We start from the raw sequence: 19293 nt of genomic DNA on the forward strand, positions 1-19293 counted from the left end.
CATGTCCTAATGAAAATTTAAAACAGAAGTCAGGATGAAACAAGTATTTCAAACAATATGTGCCAAGTATCACTCTTTATATGTATTTCATTTCTTGGGAAAAAAGCATATGGACACATAATTTCTTCCTTGTTATGAAAATATCAAAAATTAAGAGAAAAATATATATAATTTAAAAGACATACCAACAATAAATCCAAATATCACATTTCTAAAATTCTTCTCCGTTTTGCAAAATACGTTGCTATTCATTTTCCTTTTAGATAATCATTAAAATCCCATAAAATAGGTAAGGTAGGTATTACTGCCCTTTTCACGTGTGAAAAAAATGAGGATCAGGTAATGAGAAAAGAGTTGCTTAATGTCAACTGACAGATCAGGTGTAGATTGAGAATTTAAACCCAGATCTGTTGACCCTGAATTTTACAGACCTAATACAGTTCTAAAAAAGTCAAAGCACATGTAAAAGCTTGATGTAAAATAAGCAATGTCTACAATTAATGGTATTAGCTTATTGTAAAAAGTCCCAAGGTTGAAGATTATTTTTCACTATTATTTTAGGAAATAATTTTTCTCCTCTATACGTCCATTTCTAGTAATCACGTTTTCCTGGTCTCTTTAGGTCTTATCCTTTCATCTTCTCAGAAGTGGCAGGAGGTTCCTTGTGCAAAGAACTTTGAGAGACCCACAAAAATACATTCAAATATGTGACAATATTATTAAAAAATTCAACATACCACATATTACACAATAATTTTACTACTGTCTTATATAGATAAGTTCAATAGATTACTTGACTTATTCCTAAGAGTTTTTTGGTGGTAAGGACATATATTACTCAGTTTTGTATCCCCCATAACAGCAAACACCACATCAATATTCAAATGTTATAAGGCTGAGCAAACAAAATTATTAAGAATTGTTTTGTCTAAGTATTCCAATTATTGTTATCAACTCTAAAAAATTTTAATACTGTGGTTTATAAAACTCCTAGTGATGTCAGATTGATATAAGTCACATCAGATTGATAAGGCAAAAGTCTAGCAGCTAGTATGAATTTTAATTTTTAAAATCAGACTATTTCTTTGATGATTTAAATTGTCCAAAGAAATAAAAGGCATTATTTCTCAAACAGTGTTCTTGATTTAAATATTTTCTAAATTCTTTAAATATTATTATATTCATCAGTGTGGCTTAAGATCTATTTTTATAAAATATGCTAGATATGTCAATTACTGAGTAATTTATAAGCAATGTCCAAAGCATTGCTGAGTATTTCTATTGAAATCGTATTCCTTACCTGAAAAATATTGTGAAAAGATCCAATAAGTTTGTGATGGTTCACATTACTAAAACAGTATTATCTGACCATGCTGGTTTTGGAATAAATATCAACTTTCATATTTTAGATGTGATTAAAACAATTTGAGGGAATTTTAAAATACCAATTCAGTTTTTGATCTGTTAAATAGTGGAATAGTTTAATGGTGGAAGTTAAGTCTTCTGGGACGTGCATGCTTAAAGGATGAGCACCATTATGTCAGAGATTGAGAGAAAAATTTACATTTTATGGGGGGGTAATTGACAAACATATTAAAAGTGAGCTGTCCTTGTTCACTTGTTTTGCAAGAATTGTATAACTCAAAGAAGCAACTTCTTATTAAAGATGGTTCCTTTCCACTAGTCCATGTGCCTTTGGTGAACAAATTAATCATATTAGAGTGAAGAGGTCTCAATGATACATTACGAGGAGGGAGATATACACATATTGTGCTCCTGTTTCAGTTTTAGACAGTTATTCTCTGCAAAGATCCAGATGTCTGGTAGTTTCAAATGGATCTTTTGTGGCAGGTACCCATCTCGATTTAATGTTAATGTATTTTTTTTAAGTGTTACTTTATATCCTGAGGGAAATCAAGTGTAAATCAATCTTAGCAGTTACAAAAAGACATGTAAGTTGAGAGCAGCTTAAAAATCGTTCTTCCAGGACTTAATAAGTACCATTTGAGAGAATGAGGCATCCTTCTGAATTAAATTAACTACCTCCTGTATTTTCCAAGGACTGTACCTTTACAAATATAAACAAACCTGCCCTGAGAGATTACCATAGTACATTTTTTAGAAGAAACAAAATAAGTAGGATAAATAACAAAATTCTACTGAAATTTGAGGGTATGTCAATACACTAATCATTTAACACTATAAAATTATATTTATAATTTACGTACTAATTTATTGTGATGTAAGTTCACTGAATTACTGGAAAAAACCTAACAGCTTTCCTACTAGTTATGAAGATCACACATTTACGTTAATCATTCACTGCATTTAAGCTTGATTAAGCAAAGTGCATTTTCACCTGTTTTGAGAAATGGTCAGGAATTGTAGTAAAGGCAGCCAATATGAAGAAAATGCTTCCACAGTTGAAATGCTGTTATCATCCAAGTGCAATTCTCTTAGTAGAACATGATTCTCCAAGGATGGAAGCTATATTTAAATTTGGGTTATTAGCTTATATTAAGTAAAATATTTTTGTCATTTAACCACATTTAAAAATATAAAACTTACCAAAACTAACAACAGATGTATTCTGGTAAACTGCATATTATAATCAAAGTATAATATTATGAGCATTTTAGTATGAGTAAAATTTCTAATAATTAACTTCATAATTAGAACTTTTTAAAAAAAATAAAAAGGACTTCATAACAAATTTTATATAAGTTTGGTCCCACTTATACATTGAGTCATAACTAAAGAGATGATTTATTACATTTCAGTATTATAAAACACTATTAGATTTATCTATAAGATTATAACTATGTTGAACATTTTTAAAATAAAGTATATAATAGTTTAAGCTAGAAATTGAATACAGATGATAAGTAAAAAAGAACAAAATTTAACACAATTGCTTTTAAAATGTGTGGTTGGTATTTATCAAAAGAAAACTGTTGTGCTAGTCACAGAAATCAATTCAAAGCATTTACCTCACTTAGATAATTTCCCTGTAACTTCAGTATTTGGAGCAATCCACAGTTTTCAATGCCCTCAACTTCAGTAAGATGATTATGTGAGCAATCCAGGTATGTAATGGTAGGCGTATCACAAAGACCTTTTGTACTAATTAACTGATTGTGGTCCACAATTAGTTGCTGAAGATTTTTCAAAGATTCTAAACCACCTGGAAGAAAAAATTTTCCAAGATCACTTGTATCACACATTCTTCCAGACACTAGAGTTTCAATTTTTTCTAAATAAGTGCATCTTTCTATTTATCAATATCAAGTGAGGATTTAGACCAGGTGAAAAATGTGTGTGTATAAAATGTATTATTATTTAAACTTGTACCTAAGAGATACATTTTTGAATGACTTAATTACGTATCACTTCAAAAGTGAAGTTCAACAACTCATGAGAGATTTTAATCTGGTGACATTACCATGATTTCAAGCCTTAGATGTTGAGAAACATTTGAACATTTCTATTTCTAGGAATCTACTATATGGTAACACACACAACTATCAAGAAATACATACAGAGATTCCTTGCCATATTAATTTTAGAAAAGTTAAGGAGAAAAGTTAAATGTCTATTAGTAAGGGAATAGTTAAGTAAGTTATCAAGTATCTATAAAACGAAAATGTATAATCTTCAATATGAAGTAGTCTGATACAGAAGGATGCCCATGACATACTACTGTCTGTAAAACCTAAGTTGCAAACACAGGCTTTCAGCTAATGAGTGTAGCTGAATCTAAATCTGCACATCTACAATTGTATTGCATAGAATAAGGTCCGGGTTGATTCATAAGCATCTAGGAACAGTGGTTACCCCTGCAAAGTAAGAAAGAGAAAGGGTAAGCAGAGAGAGAAAGTTTCACTACTTACAATGCATTCATCTCTATTTTTTAAAAATTTAAATGAGAACATACTTCTTGTGTAATATTTTAAAACAATATATTTGTGGACAAAAGCAGAGAAAGTATTGAATAGAACTGTTATTCTGTATTTAATCCTGACCACCACCACCAAATGGTTGTTAAGCTGTAGAAAAAAACTTGAGAAAACCTGATGCTGTCACCCATCAAAAGGGTTTTGTTATGTAGTCAAAGTGGGGGACACTATACAGAGACAGGGAGGCATGCCTCAGATTTTAAAATGAAAGCTTTAAAGTTGTACCTAAGAGATATACTTTTGAATGACTTAATTATATAATCACTTCAAAATTGAAGTTCAGCAACCCATTAGAGATTCCAATCTGGTGATATTCAGTGAAATGCTAAAAAAGAGACTTGTCAGGATCTCTAAAACACTGGCCTAACTGTAACAGTGAGGGAGGAAGGGGAGGACACGCATTTGTGTGTGTGTGTGTTTGTGTGTGTGTGTGTTGGCCTAATGAGAAAAAGAAAAGGAAATCATCTAAAAATATGTGAAACCGAGGTCTTCCAACAACCATGAGAAAGTGAGACTGAACATAAATCTTTCAGCCTCATTGAGCCTTGAGATGATGGCAGTCCTGTTTGACAGCTTCACTGCAGCCTTGTGAGAGCCCTGAGCCTGAACCACCCGACTAAGCCAGTTCTAGACACCTGATCCACAGAAAACATGAGGTAATATATGTCTGTGGTTTAAACTGCTGAATGTGGAGGTACTTTTCTTCAAGCAATATATAACTAATACAGTAAGAATTCTATTCTTAAGAAAACACAAGAAAGAAGAAAATACGTTGAAAATGCTTTGAGCTATTGAAGAACATTTAAAGAAACTTAACGTAACAAGAATTCAAAGTCACTAAAACAAAAGATGTGGGTAAAGAAGTGGACCAAAATAACACCATGGCAGAACTAATAATTTAGGAAAAAAAAACATTATACAGGACAGAGAACTAAAGACTGAATTGTTCAAAAAGAGAGAATCACATTGAGAGTAAAATGCAAAGCAGAAGATAAAAAGACATAGATTACACTAATTAAATAATAATAGAAATGACAAATAGACAAAGTCACAAAATATGGATCATCTATGATTAAAAAATGGAACCAGACCAAGAAAAGTTTTCAAATATATATATATAGAGGAAAACTTTCCAGGAATGAAGGAATAATAATCTAAGAAAATTGAAAAGGACACTATATTCCAAGAAAAATTTATGTCGGTTTATTCACAATCAGATATCTTACTTAATTTATTGATCAAGGACAAAGAAAATGTTATTCAGGTATCTGGGGCAGAAATCAGTTATGAGGGAGAAAAATCAACTTAGCCTCCAGGTTAACCACAGCAAAACACAGTATCAAAATGCAAAGGAGCGATGTTCATGAAGTAGCAAGTGAAAATGTGACCTAACAACAGAATGCACAGCTGTATTTCAAGTATGAAGGCAACTGAGAGATATTCCTGAATGTGAAAGAATTCAGGGAATACAGCATCCATTAGCCCTTCTTTGAAAAATAAGATTAAAAAGAGTTAATGAACTATGTAGTACAAGCAGGCAAAAGATGAAAGAAGCAGTCTGTCAAAAAAAAAAAAAAAAAAAGACTGGTACTGACCCATTTTCAAACAGATCTAATTCTGCTATAGGATATATAGATAGAGTCATAAATCCTGATTTGATGTCATAAATCCTGATGTAAAAAACAAAAACGGTGAGGGGAAAAGAAGATTGGAAAAAGTGGAATTATCCTGATTTATTCTATTTTCCTAAAGAGCAGTTAATATTGTCTAAAATAGATTAATCAAAAGTATACCTTTTATAAATTACTGAACAACAAATAAGATATTATGACTGACAAAATTGGAAGGAACAGATGGAATTGTAAGTGAGACAATTTTATTATTTTTAGCACAAGGAAGCCAATAGTCTAAAATTTTGGAGTAAAAATATTTTCATATAATCTTCTGCCACAATGTTTAACAATGCTTTCATGAGTCTTTAAATATGTCCCATCTTAGTAAGTTGTTTGTAGGAAAGTTGATTGAAAATGAATGTTTTAACCAGTAATTCACATGTACATGATTATTGATCACTATAAGATTCTTTTATAATACTTCAACATATTTCAACAATTGCTTACTCTAGAAATCATTGTACTTCAATGTACTAAATCTTAGTTGATGTTCCATTTCAGTAGTGATAAAGTTTCGGCTGCATCATCTCAAAAGCAGTACTAAAAAGTTAACTGCTACTTTACTATTAGGATGTAAAACATATGCCTACTGCACATCTCTTTATGTATACTCTAGTTATCATAGGTATTATTAAATGTTCTATGATGTTTAATTAAACTTTAACTACCTAAATCTTTAAACTTTACACTAAGTACATTTATCTACATAAGAAAAGTAGGTATTATTGTCTGAATTGTTCCAATGTTCATTCAAGTGATTCCTTATTTAGATAATTTTTTCACAGAATATGCCTCCCTCATAAAGGAGGACATTTTGTTTATCATTTTACATTTGTTATTCCTCAGTTTTTAACTTCTACTCAGATGTTAGCTATGTTTATTACCGTTTTATTTTCTTAATAGTGGTATGTGACAGTTTTTTCTTACTTGAAATAGCAGGCATGAAGAATCTTCTATGTTAACATGTGTAAATCGTTTATATTTTCCACATTTTTACTACAAATATGAAAGTGTTTTTCCAAAAATAGCTTTACTTGTAACACAGAGCTCGATGAGACTTGTTCTACAAGTCCCAGCACTATGTTGTGTCCTCATGGGAACAGAAAAATGACATATATGATCTCTGCCCAAGTATCTCTTACCTGATAAATTCAACTAGACTTTTTAGAAAATTATGACATGTAAAAAACATTCACAACTTATTGTCAAGTGAACAAAGTAAATTACAAAACAGTATGACTGTAGTGATTTTTAAAATGGATAGAAAACAATCTGGAAAGCTCACCAATACTGGTTATATCTGGATAGTGGGATTATTATGCATTATTATTTTATCATGTTACATTATAACTTATAGACAATAGTCACATATTGATTTATAAATTAGATTAAAAGTTACTTAGGAAGAAACAAAAAATTTCATTCCCAGAAATTTCTGGTCGGACAGTGTGCTCATCTTTACCTCTGAAAATAACCAAAACCGGTCATTAACATTTTTTTTAATGGTTCAAGTGAGCTGTTAAGAAAGCAAAAAAGTCTCAGTCTAAAATCTAAATAGATATGGTAGGCAAAGAAAAGCAGAACAGTAAAGCCAGTTTGCTGTGTTAGAAGACTTGTTAAATGTGATGAATATGAAGATCAATATAACCTCACAGTTTGAGGAGACAAACCTTAAAATTCACCAATAGTAGGCAAGTGTAACAAACGGTTCTACATAAACTTGGACCCCAATCAGCTATACCTAACCAGAAGACAGGAAATTAAACTGCCTGTCTCAAATCTCAGTATTCAGTAAGAGGAGAAAAAAAAATCCTCCCTCTAAAATAATAAACACAAGCTGACTCTCTCATAGGTTTGTAACTCAAAGTTACTCTCATGGTGATGAGGAAACTTCCACTACAAATGTAGCACAAGTGTTCTAGATTGTTTGTGTCCCTCGGCATCTGAAAAATCTCTAAATAATAAACTTTAATCTCATAATTAGGAATAATCACAAAGCTTAAGTTCCAAGGGAAAGACAGGTGACCAAAAAAATCACAAGAGATACACAAAGAAATAATACATCACAAGTAAGAGCAGAAATAACAAATTTCAGAAAAACCAGATCCACATGAAAATTAAGATTCATTGAAATTAAAAAGTCAGTGACCAGAATTAACAGCCAAGTTAGAATTTGTCAACTGGAATATAGATACATAGAAATTATCTAGAGGCAGCAGAGAGAGACAGAAAGAATATAGGAAATAATGAGGCAAGAGTCAGAAGATGTAATATATATCTAGTGTATGTACATTTAGAAGGAGAGAACAAAATGAGGAAGAAAAAACTTTTGAAGAGATAATGTTGACAAATAGATAAAATTTAAAAGTGTAAATTATATATTCAATAATTGCATCAAACCCCAAGCAGGATGAATTAAAAAGAAATCCATGCCTAGACACATCAGAGTAAAAATTCATAACAATGAACAGCAATGACAAGAAAAAAATCCTTAAAAGAGACACAGACAATGCCCTCAAAGTTTCATGTAGTTAACAGACAACTGACTTCTTAATAGCAACAGTGAAAGTAAAAAAGTAATGGAATGATATTTACAAATTGCTGAAAGAGAATAAACTTTAATTTAGAATTCTATATACACCCAGTTAAATTATGATTCAACTATGAATGTTAAGTAAAGACATTTCCAGAAAAACTAAATCTGGTAGAATTTTCCATCAACTAGTTCTTCTACTTGAGGAAACTTTAAAGGATCTATATCAGGAAGAAGAAAAATGATCCAAGATCTTAAATGAAAAATAATTAAGGGCATAAAATAAATAAATATGGGAAAATATGATCAAACTTTGTATAAAACAACCATAATATAGTCCTTGACCTTAAATAAAAATACATTTAAAATCCTGAACAACAAACACATATAAGTCAGGCAAGTTGAGGTAAACATATCAATTAATGAGATAAACTGAGTGTATTTTAAAATTTCTGTGGTGACCTCTAAATTAATAAAGTATATAACTATCAAAGGAATTGAGAAGAAAAGAGAAAACAAGAGGGAACATACCAAACAACTCAAAAGAAGACAAGACAGGAGAAGGGGGAAAAACAGAAAATGTAGCGTAGGCTTCCCGTTTACAGTAATGATGGATAAGGCAATGAGAAACATTCTTTTGTTAATAACTGAAAAAAAAATGACAAAATATAAACATACCTGCTGAAGGCATTTAAGAACTAAACTGGTATCACAGAATGAGCGGATTAATTTCCAGAAGAAATGAGGAGAGCACATCATTCAGGATATCTATTAATTCTGAGAAAGGAAAGCCTGCAGCACTAGGGGGTCAAAATCTGGGCTCCAGTGCTCTCTTCAGAGAAGGAGGCCCAACGAATCTCTACCTTACTGTCAGTTGGGGCCTCCACGTGCTACACATGAATCCAAATACAGAATGGCTCCCCAGGTACTGAAGCCCAGCTTTAAATAATATCAATACCAATATATGAATTTAGCTGCACAGAGATTGCTAATGCTTGTAGCTTTAAACAGTAAAGACCTCAAGAGGAAAGTAACAACAAAATAGCCTCAAATTTATTCTACAGTTTTGTTTTTCTTTGTATTTTCTGACTGTAGAAATAACAAAAAACTAAGCAAGGAGATAATCATGTCAATAGAAATCAAGAAAAACACACACAATAGACACTGCCCATGGGAATCCAGACAATGGAGTTATCACATACATGCTAACAAAACTTTGGTGAACACATTAAGGAAAATTAAAATTAAAAACTTACATATTAGATACTATAAAAATGTGAACTGGATGCTTAGTAAAAGAAGCACATAGAAATTCTAAACCTGAAAATCTACAACTACAAACAAGATTTTCTTGGATGGACTACATTAGACACAGCTGAAAAGAGAATTAGTGAACTGTAATTTGAGTGACAAGGTAACATCCAGAATGACCCACAGAGATGCAAAAGAATTGTAAAGAATTATACAAGGATAATTATAAGCATATCAGAGGATTATAGAATATAGAGGGAATCTATATATATGTATCTCTGTATAAAGAAATGATAGCTCAGAATTTTTCAACACTGAAGAAGAATACCACGCCACTGATTTAAGAGGCACAATGGATGCAAACAGGGTGAATACTAAGGTAACCGCAATAGGAATATCAGAGTAAACTGATGAAAACAATGGGCAAAAAAAAAAAAAATCTTAAAAGGGGAAAAAGAAAATTATCTTCCAAGGATCAATGATTAGGTTGATGCACATCAACCCAGGCAAGGAATGCTACAATAAATTAAAAATATATTCACAGTGCAGGAAATGCATGCCAAATGGCAAGTCTTTATCCCAAAATATATACACACATGTGTATGTATGTATGCAAATTCTTCTGGTGAAAGAATACCATACACGAAAAGCAGAATAAAGATCAATGGAAAGGTTTAAAAAGTGGGTGAATACAAATGATATTGACTTTATAAAATAATAATGTCTTAAGGCATTCAGAACATACACATGCATGAAGTTGAAGTTTTCTAAGACCCTACCATTGCCTTGAAAAAAAGAGAAAGTGCCAAATAAATTCAGATTTGGTAAATCAAGAAGGCATGATCAATACCTGTAGTAAACCAAAAGAAGAGTAAAATAATATATAAATGGTAATAGAGTAGAAAAGAAAAATGGAATAGTCTAAAATCTCAACCAAACCAAAAGGCATGAAAAGAGAAAAAACAGAAAGGACAAACAAATAGAAATAAATTGTAAGACAGTAGATTTAAACTCAAGTATATCAGTAATTGCACTTCATTACCGATTACACTTAATTATTAGGGACTAAAAGTTACAAATCAAAGCTAAAATTTGTCCGGCAGCCTAAATAAAACAATAACAAAAACAACAAATTTTTATGTTACATTAAAAATGCCAAAAATGGAACTTGCAGAAATAATGTTAAGTAAAAGGATAAAAAAAGATGTATTATGTAAACACCAAACCAGGAATTCTCAATGTGTAGGCCAGAGCCTTCCTCCAGGGACATTTTTAAAGGTTCCATGGAGTCAAAACTATTTTCATAATAATTCTAAGAGGTTATTTGCCTTTTTCACTCCCATTTGCTCAGGAACACATAGTGGAGTTTTCCAGAGGCTACATGAGGTGTGATATTGTAGCAAATTGAATACAGAAGGATATAGGGAAATCCAGCTGTCTTGTGTTAAGCTAGACATTAAAGAGATTTGCAAATATGTGTAACAATGACTCTCCTCTCACTGTATCTTTTTGTTTAAAAAATACAGTTATTATTTCTAAAACTGCTGTGGATGCAAAGGCTTTATTATCCTAAACTTGGAATGAATGAAAGAATGAATAAACCCAAAAAAATTCTCAGTTTTTTCCTAATTTAGTAAATATTGATATACATAATCCACATAGATGAAAGCTGTCTGAGGGACCCTCAAGGATTTTTAAGTGTTAAAAGGGTCCTGAGTCCAAAAGAAAGTTGATTTGGTTATGTCAGACACAAAAGAATAAGGCAGAAAGCTTTAACACAGATGAAAAAGGATATCTAAAAATGATAAAATTGGTCAATTCAACAGAAACAGTTGTCAATTTATGTACACCAAATGGCATAGGCTCAAAAATATTTACAGCAGAAAAGGAACAACTGTAATAATGAAGGTCTACAATCTACAATCATGCTAGTCCCATGTATAACTTTTTCTCCATGACTGGCTAATGTGACCAGTGCCCCACTGAATCAGCAGGCAGTATGGCCTGGTGAAAAATGAACAGGCTCCAAGGCAGGCAGTCCTGAATCTCAATAACATGTGCCTGCTCAAAAAACAGGTATGTGAATATAAGCAAGTTACTTAAATTCTCTGATCCTTTGTTCCCTTATTTGTGGAGTGGGGGTGATTTCACATTATTGAGAGGACTAAAAATAGTATTTTAAAGTAGCATGCACATGTCGGGTACTAAAAATGATAGTTACTATTGTTTCCTAACAATTATCCTCAAATAAAAGCAGGGAGTTAAAAAACTGTAACTGTAGTGACCAAATAAGACTTCAAAGAGATACGTGAGAGCTAAACCTTGAAGAAGGAATAGGATATTAATAATACACACTCAGAAAAGTCTATACACAGTTGATTCAACAGTCATTTGATCCAGGCAATGCATTGAATCACAAGGGGGAATCTGGATGTGAAGGAAGTTAGAATAAATTGCCCCCCTTTCACTTTTAATCTTAGAAATTCTCTGCTGTCAAATGAAGGATGAGAACTGAGCAAAACAGACTTAGAGCAAGCTTTATATTAGGGTATCTTTACTTCCTCAACACCTCTAAGAAAATGAATCTCTCTCAGGCAAAATTTCTGATATTTCTTCTACTCCCCATCCAAAACAAAACAAGTAAGCCACAAACATATTCATGAGTCTCCTTCAAAGGACTTACATGCAATAAATAAAATCATAAAGGACTGCTTAAATATTTTTGAGTTTACTGCTTCAATATATTCTTTATTAGATCTTTAAAATTTTTCTAGGTCTCACAAAATAAAATTGAAGCCAAGTATGCTTATCCCTCAAAGGGGATTGCCCATGGCAAAATTAGCATTTAGCTATACTTGCCTCAAATATCTATTTCAAAGAATTCTTCCCACATAAATGAGCCAGTGGTCTAATGAAACATTCCTGCCACGGGGGAAAAAAAACTCCTGTAAGGAACAGCAAAGCTAAAGATGTTCAATTAGCTGGAGGTTTTCACTAAATAAGTGTTTGGTGAAGCTCTACCTCCTTCAGCTGTTCAGTGATTGCTATGTTTGACCGTTACATACAATTATGTTGAGTTATGTTTGAGATTTTCAATTTCAATGCAAAAGTCCTTCAGGATCATGCACGTTGTGTGGAAACAAGAATACTGAATAGGAATCAGGAAACCTGGATTCTAGCCCCATCTCTGCCAGGAGTTAGATGAAAACTATGTGAGTCTGTTTTTCCATCTGAAAACTAAGACGCCTAGCCTGGCAGGCCTGCCAAATCCCTTTCAGCTTTGTACCAGGCATTGTTGCATTTCAAAACTAAAGAGTAAGCTAGCACCATCTAGTGGAATCCAAAGAATTCACTAAGTATATAATGAAAAATATTTCCACAAGCAAAATATCCATAGCTTTATTTTAACTTCATTATTTTTTTCTAATGCTCCAATGACAACATTTTGTAGCAAGAATTAATCCAGGCACATTTTCCCTATGAGCCATGACACAGTAATCAAGTCTACGTGAAAATGTTGAATTATTTCAATATCTTTTATACTTACAATACTAGTGTCACTTTTCCATAAAGTAGAATTATCTGAAAATTAAAACAGCAGGAAAAAAAAACCTCCTAGTATCTCCATCTATTTACAATGATATATTCTAGGAATGTGTTACCTGAAAATTTATAAATTAACAATTTATGTAAATTGCTGACAAAGAAACCATGTTTCCAGATTAAAGTTCTCCTAAAATAGCAGAGACAGAAGTTTTATGAGTAAGGAAACAAAAAGAATTATTTGCTCTTATACATTAACATCATACTTATTTTCATTTTTACCCAATAAACAATAAAGGAAATATAGGGATTTACTCCTATTCTCTTTCTCTCTCTATAAATACCTATCACTAGGATAATTTCAGTGAAAGACAGGACAGTCATTTATTTCATTTATTGCTGCATCCAAGGCAATATTCCACTGCTGTGTTCTAGTGCCTGGAAAAGTACTTACATATAGTAGGTGCTCAGTACATTTGCCCACTAAAATTTATTAATGAATAAACCTTAAAAAATCATTTTTTCCAGCATAAGTTGTAAAATGGTATAACAAAATGGTAGTAATCTTAAATATTAAAAGTGTATTTATGAGAGACAGAGTAGAATGACACAATTTAAAAATTAGGTCCTAGGGTAGACTTCTGAGTTTCATATCCTGGTTCTATCATTTACTAACTGTATGATTTTAGACATAAACTTTCTGTGTTTATATTTTCTCATGTGGAAAAAAAAGATTTAATAGTAACTAACTCATAATACTTACGTGAAAAACAAATGAGTAAATATGTATAAAGCACATAAAACAAATACCTGGTGGTAAAAAAGTTATCTATTACTACTTATATTATACTAAGTTGTATTTTTTCTGTAACTAAAATTTATAAAACACTTTGGTCATAAAGCATGAATTTTAAAAATTAATTTAGTTTCAAAATGTTCCTGCTAGAAAGACAATAAAATCCAACATATTTTGGGAGAAACAAAGAAACTAGATAATAAATTATGAATCACCTATTTTTCTTTTGCTTTGGCTATTCATTAAAATACGAAATCAAAATATGAAAGGTTTCCCAAAGACCAATTTTACAAACGTCAACGACCACTGTGGCAATATTCATTCAAGAAATGTTTTTTCTACATTACTTGTAGAGAACAAAATGTCTTATCAATTTTGCCTGAAATTTCCTATAAGTAAATTTTAGGCAAAAAAAAAGCATGAAATATAATGATGATAACAAACACTAAAATTTAAACTGCAATCTACCCAAATTAAACTGAGTTACAAAAGACAAAGATTCATGTAGCTTCAAGGGAAAAAAACAAAACATTTAAAATTTAAAAGTATAATAAAATCTCTTTTCTGATAAAATAAAACCATCTTTAAAATCTTCAACCTTAAGTGAACTTAATGAACTTAAATTATTTTGTGCATTCAAAATATGCAAGTATAACTCCAGATCAAGTGAAAAACACTCTATAATGAAAAACTTGCTACCCAAATAGAACCAATTATAGAAAATAATATAAAAACATACCAAGTATTATTTAAATTACCACAAAATTTGTATGATCATATTTAACCAATCAAATAATTATTTTTGCTACATTTGACCAGAAAATAATCTGTACCTCAATATGTAATATATCTTAAAGACATCATTTTCAATTACATTTTAATTTTATATTTCAGTTATGATTATTTAGTAATAATTTTTAAAAATCTCTTTCCATAGTCACAGCACACAATATGTTCAAACTTTAAAGCTTTAAATGTATTATTAACTTCATAACTTTCAATTTATAGAATTAAATTTTAAACTATTATTCTAAAATAGTGCATTTCACATGGTGTTTCTATTTCTACAATTGTTTAATTACATTGGAAAACATTCAGTAAAAATGATTTCAAATGAATTCTCTTAAAGAGAGTGAGAGAGTTGCAATTTTCATTCATTTAAATGCAAAGAAAGTCAAATAATAAAAATACGCATTAATGTTTTCTAATAAAGCGTAATCAGAACTAACATTACATATTAACTACTGCAGTAACTACAGCTTAGTAAGAATTAGGAACAAGTTAAACTTGAAACTACAAATGCAGAACACATGGTATTGCTTCCAATTTTATTTCACCTCCTTAAGAAATATTACAGTGTGGAATAGTGACTTACTAACTTACAAACACAAATCTATCTTTGTGCCCCTTCATAAGAGTTCTTAGAATCAATATATCATTGAAAGACAAAATCTATGCTTTTCAGTTAGCTCAACCAGAATCTCCGTAAGCAGTTCCTGAAGATGAAAAACAGACTCCAACTGGTCTTCAGAAAATCTACTTTCTCATGTGTACTCTTCTCACACTCAATAAATACAGTGTTTTCATTGTACCCAACAGACAGCAAAGATGTCTTTTACCTTGTTTGCTCTGTACTACAAAGATACCCCAGGTACATCAATTAATACTATGGCAGTTTTCACATAAATCTTGCAGATATCCTATCCCAGGAAATCCACTGGCTACAAAAAATCCCATACAGCACTGCTGGCAATGAAAATGAAGTGAATGGGAGTTTAAGCATTTCTTCTCACAAGAAGCCTTTTTCTTTTTTTTAAGCTTGCTTCAGTGTGTGCCAATATAGTAACACACATATAGTAATTCCAATAACAACAAATTTATTTCTGCATGTATTTTAAATTAAAATTTTAAAATAAAAAATTTGTATCAAAACTCATCAGTTTGGGACACTCCCACATACAGCACAGGCACACAAGCAAATCAACATATTAAAGAACATTATAGATTATATTTTTAAATTGTGCCTTGAAGTGTTTGTAAAACAAAAGGTTGTTTTGTAAAAACAACCAAACTTTTCTCGTAATAAAAAAAAAAAAAAGAGATGATGGTGACTGCTTAGATCCAACTCTCCCCAAACCTCTAATTCATAAAAAGCAACTATGAAATCAAAATACCCACAACCTATCCTTCCATTGCAAATGGGAGATAAAGAAATTACAAGCTAAATTTTTTTCTAAATGGAATAATAAGTATCTGGGACCCAATACAATCCAGGCTGAATTTACACTTTTACAGAGGAAATCCTAAAGAATCTGAATGGATAAGTAAGAAGTGAAGGTGCCTCAGTGGAGGAGGAACCCATTTGTTATCAACAAGGCCTCCCTTCAGAAAGAGAGAGCATGGTCCAGAATGGGATGACAGTACTAAGACCAAGTATATGAATTAAACTGATAAATGAAAATGGCCAAGGTCTGTACAAGGGAAAAATCTTTTAAGCTTGCACCAAAAAAAAAAAAAAAAAAAAGCCAAATCCATGCTGCACACAAATACATACCTAAAACAAAGTGATTCAGAAAGGTTAAAAATGATTTTTTTGGATGGCCAAGTAGGCAGATATAAACAAAAAGAAATTATATCAAAGTAAAATTCAGTCATAAAAGCATTAAAGAGACAAAGAAGGGAACTTATAATTTTCAAGGCTAAAATTCACAATAAAATTAACACTGTTAAGAATATCCAACATGGAACAACATTCATAAAGCAGAAACCAAAGGACATACATAAAGAAATAGGCTGATTAATAACAGACACATTTAAAGTAGCTCAACTTTCTCAGTCCAAGGTAAATCAAGTAGACAGAGGACACCTAAAGCAAATGATCACTAAGGTAGATTTTAAAGGTGAAAACATAAACTCAATATATATTCCAACAAAAAAATGACCTTCTTTTCAAGTACACATGAAATTTTCCTGAAAACTAACCATGTATTAGGAAAACCATGAGTTTCAAAAAGCAGAAATGACACAAAAATTATTCTCCAACTATCATGAAATAAAACTAGGAAAAATAACAATAAAAATAGTTTTTCCATATGGAAATTTGAAATCCTGGTTAAAAGATAAAATATATCATAAAACTGTAGAACTGATGAAAAGACCTACATATCAGAAGTTACAGAATTGGCAGCACTCAGAGAAGAAGACTGAAAAAGGATTAAAAAACTGAATTAAATAAAATATACTCAAAAACAGAAACGAACAACATAATAAACAGAAGAAAAGCAAAAGGAACTGGCATTAACGTGTATTAATGGTAGGAGTGCAAAATGGTATAACTCATATAAAGTGCATCTGGCACTATCTTCCTAAATTAAAGACATCTTTTGCCCCTGAAATATATATGTATCAGGAAACTAACCTAAAGATATACCTGATAAAGTATGAAATGACGTAGGTATCAGGCTAGTCATTATGGCAATGTGGACTGTAAACCATCCACCGTCCATCAACCAGGGACCAGTGGAATAAATTCTGGTCCATCCACAAAATCGAGTACTATAAAGCCATGGGAAAAGAATGCTATGAACTCCATATATGTTATTACATGAAAAAAAAGCAAGATAAAGAAGAGTACTTCAAATATTCTGTATTTTGTGAAAGGAAGTATTAGCATATATACATATACTTCTTAGATATGGTCTATGTATGTATACTTATATACACATATATTATTGTACACATATATACATAAATATCTATATACAAAAGCAGGTGGGAGAACAGGGTGAAAAGAACAGGGATGAAAGCACAGTCTCTTTGAGTATGCCTTTTTTAATGCAGTTTAACTGTGGAAACATACATGCTTTACATATCAAAAATAAAATTGAATCAAATGGGAAAAGTGAACTAATTATATTTCAAGTTCATAACGTAATCACAAAGATAAAATACTTCAGGTGATCACATCACTTTGGGGGACAAAGTGCAAGGACCAAAAGAAATGCAAAAAAATCTCAAAATTATTTTAGTAGTTTTCTTCTAAATACTTCTAAATGCTTTTCTAATATTGGCAATTTTGTTTTGAAACTATTTTATGGATATTATAATAGATAGCAAATAGTTACGTTAATGTTGATATCAATCAAGAAAGAGAAAGGGAATGCAACTATAATGTTCAAAAAGTAAATCTGAATTGGAGATATAAATGTTTGATATGTTCAATCAAAATCACAGGACAGGACAATTTGAGTATCAAGAAGTATAGTAAGACAAGTTACTGATATAAGAATAAGTATTCATAAGAATTCTGAGAAAGAGAGAATAGTAGGGAGAGAGAAAACAAGTGCAAAAACAAAGTAAAAAAATCATATGGCACCACTGAAAGTAATGAGGGCCACTAAGATCTTACTGTAGAAATCTGTCAATACAAAGGTAGGCATCTATTCCTGTATTTTTCTCTACAAACTATTTCAAGACAACCAACCAGCTCTTATTAAACCAGTGTTTAAAATGTGGAAGGCATGTTCAGATTAGAAAACACATTTTTCGTATCCCCGATTGCGATTACTGATTCAGGCCACATTGATCAAAGTACGAAAGCATCAGATAAAAGTTTGCTGGAGAACTTCATAATGGAGGATTTAGGCTATCACTAGCTATATCCAATACTCAATTGTAGCATCATAAAAAGCAAATAAACACTGTATGACTCCTGATGTAAGGCAATATGAAGCACAGAGCGCCACCTACGAAAAATTCCTGCTGAAAAGGCTGAATTTGAACTTAATCAAGCCTGTTGAGCTAACTTTAATTTATAAGAAATGAAATATTTACAGGCTTAGTGAAACAATTTTAGTATACTAAAGGGAAGTAAATGGACAAACAGAATGTGGGACACTGTATTGGAGAATTAATGTAGGTTTTGCAACAAATCAATGGCATGGAGGAAAAAAATGGGAGGACTATTACAGATTAGAGTCTTCAGAGACCTAATGTACATGTAATATGTGGTCATTGTTTGTGTTATGATTCAAAAAAACCCATATAATTTTGAAAAAATAAGGATATTTAGATTATGAATTATCTGTTGATTAAAGAAAACACTATTATTTTCATTAGGCATCACAATGCATTGTAGTTAAATAAAAAAAGACCATATTATTAAAAAACATCTCCTGAGGTACAAAAGGATAAAATATTATGATTTGGGGATTTGCTTTAAAAAAGAAAAAAATAAAATCAAAACCAAAAATAGTCATGATGGATCAAATGTTGAATACAGTTATATGGAATCCCCATGTATTCATTTTTGTAAATATTTAAAATTTTCAACAATAAAAAAAATGAAAGAAGAAACAAAATAAAAGCAAACAAAGAAACTAATATCAAGAAGGCCTACGTACAATCAGGCCTAAACACAGGAAGTCGGCTTACTTCTACTCCTCCATCTGCTCCTATCCCACTCCCTGATATTTCAGTCCAGATCACATTTCCTAATCACTATAGGAGGAGAACGTGTAAAGGAGGTACCTTCGGGGGATC

The 19293-nt window shown here is 31.3% G+C and overlaps 1 protein-coding gene across 5 annotated transcripts in view; it reads right to left on the bottom strand.

The window, feature by feature from the left end:
- LRRIQ1 (leucine rich repeats and IQ motif containing 1) overlaps window positions 1–19293 on the bottom strand; it is a 171022-nt gene that overhangs the window by 123419 nt on the left and 28310 nt on the right. For all 5 annotated transcript variants that reach the window (XR_012510795.1, XM_074375324.1, XM_045519400.2 and 2 more), the window contains exons 11-12: window positions 2991–3184; window positions 2360–2487 (exon numbers count right to left, since the gene is read on the bottom strand). Coding sequence is in view for 4 of the 5 variants with exons in the window: in XM_074375324.1 (XP_074231425.1) it covers window positions 2360–2487; window positions 2991–3184 (322 nt within the window). In the remaining variant the exon portion in view is untranslated. The remainder of the gene's footprint in view (window positions 1–2359; window positions 2488–2990; window positions 3185–19293) is intronic.

Source organism: Camelus bactrianus, chromosome 12 (assembly GCF_048773025.1).
Source record: "Camelus bactrianus isolate YW-2024 breed Bactrian camel chromosome 12, ASM4877302v1, whole genome shotgun sequence".
NCBI lineage: Eukaryota > Metazoa > Chordata > Mammalia > Artiodactyla > Camelidae > Camelus > Camelus bactrianus.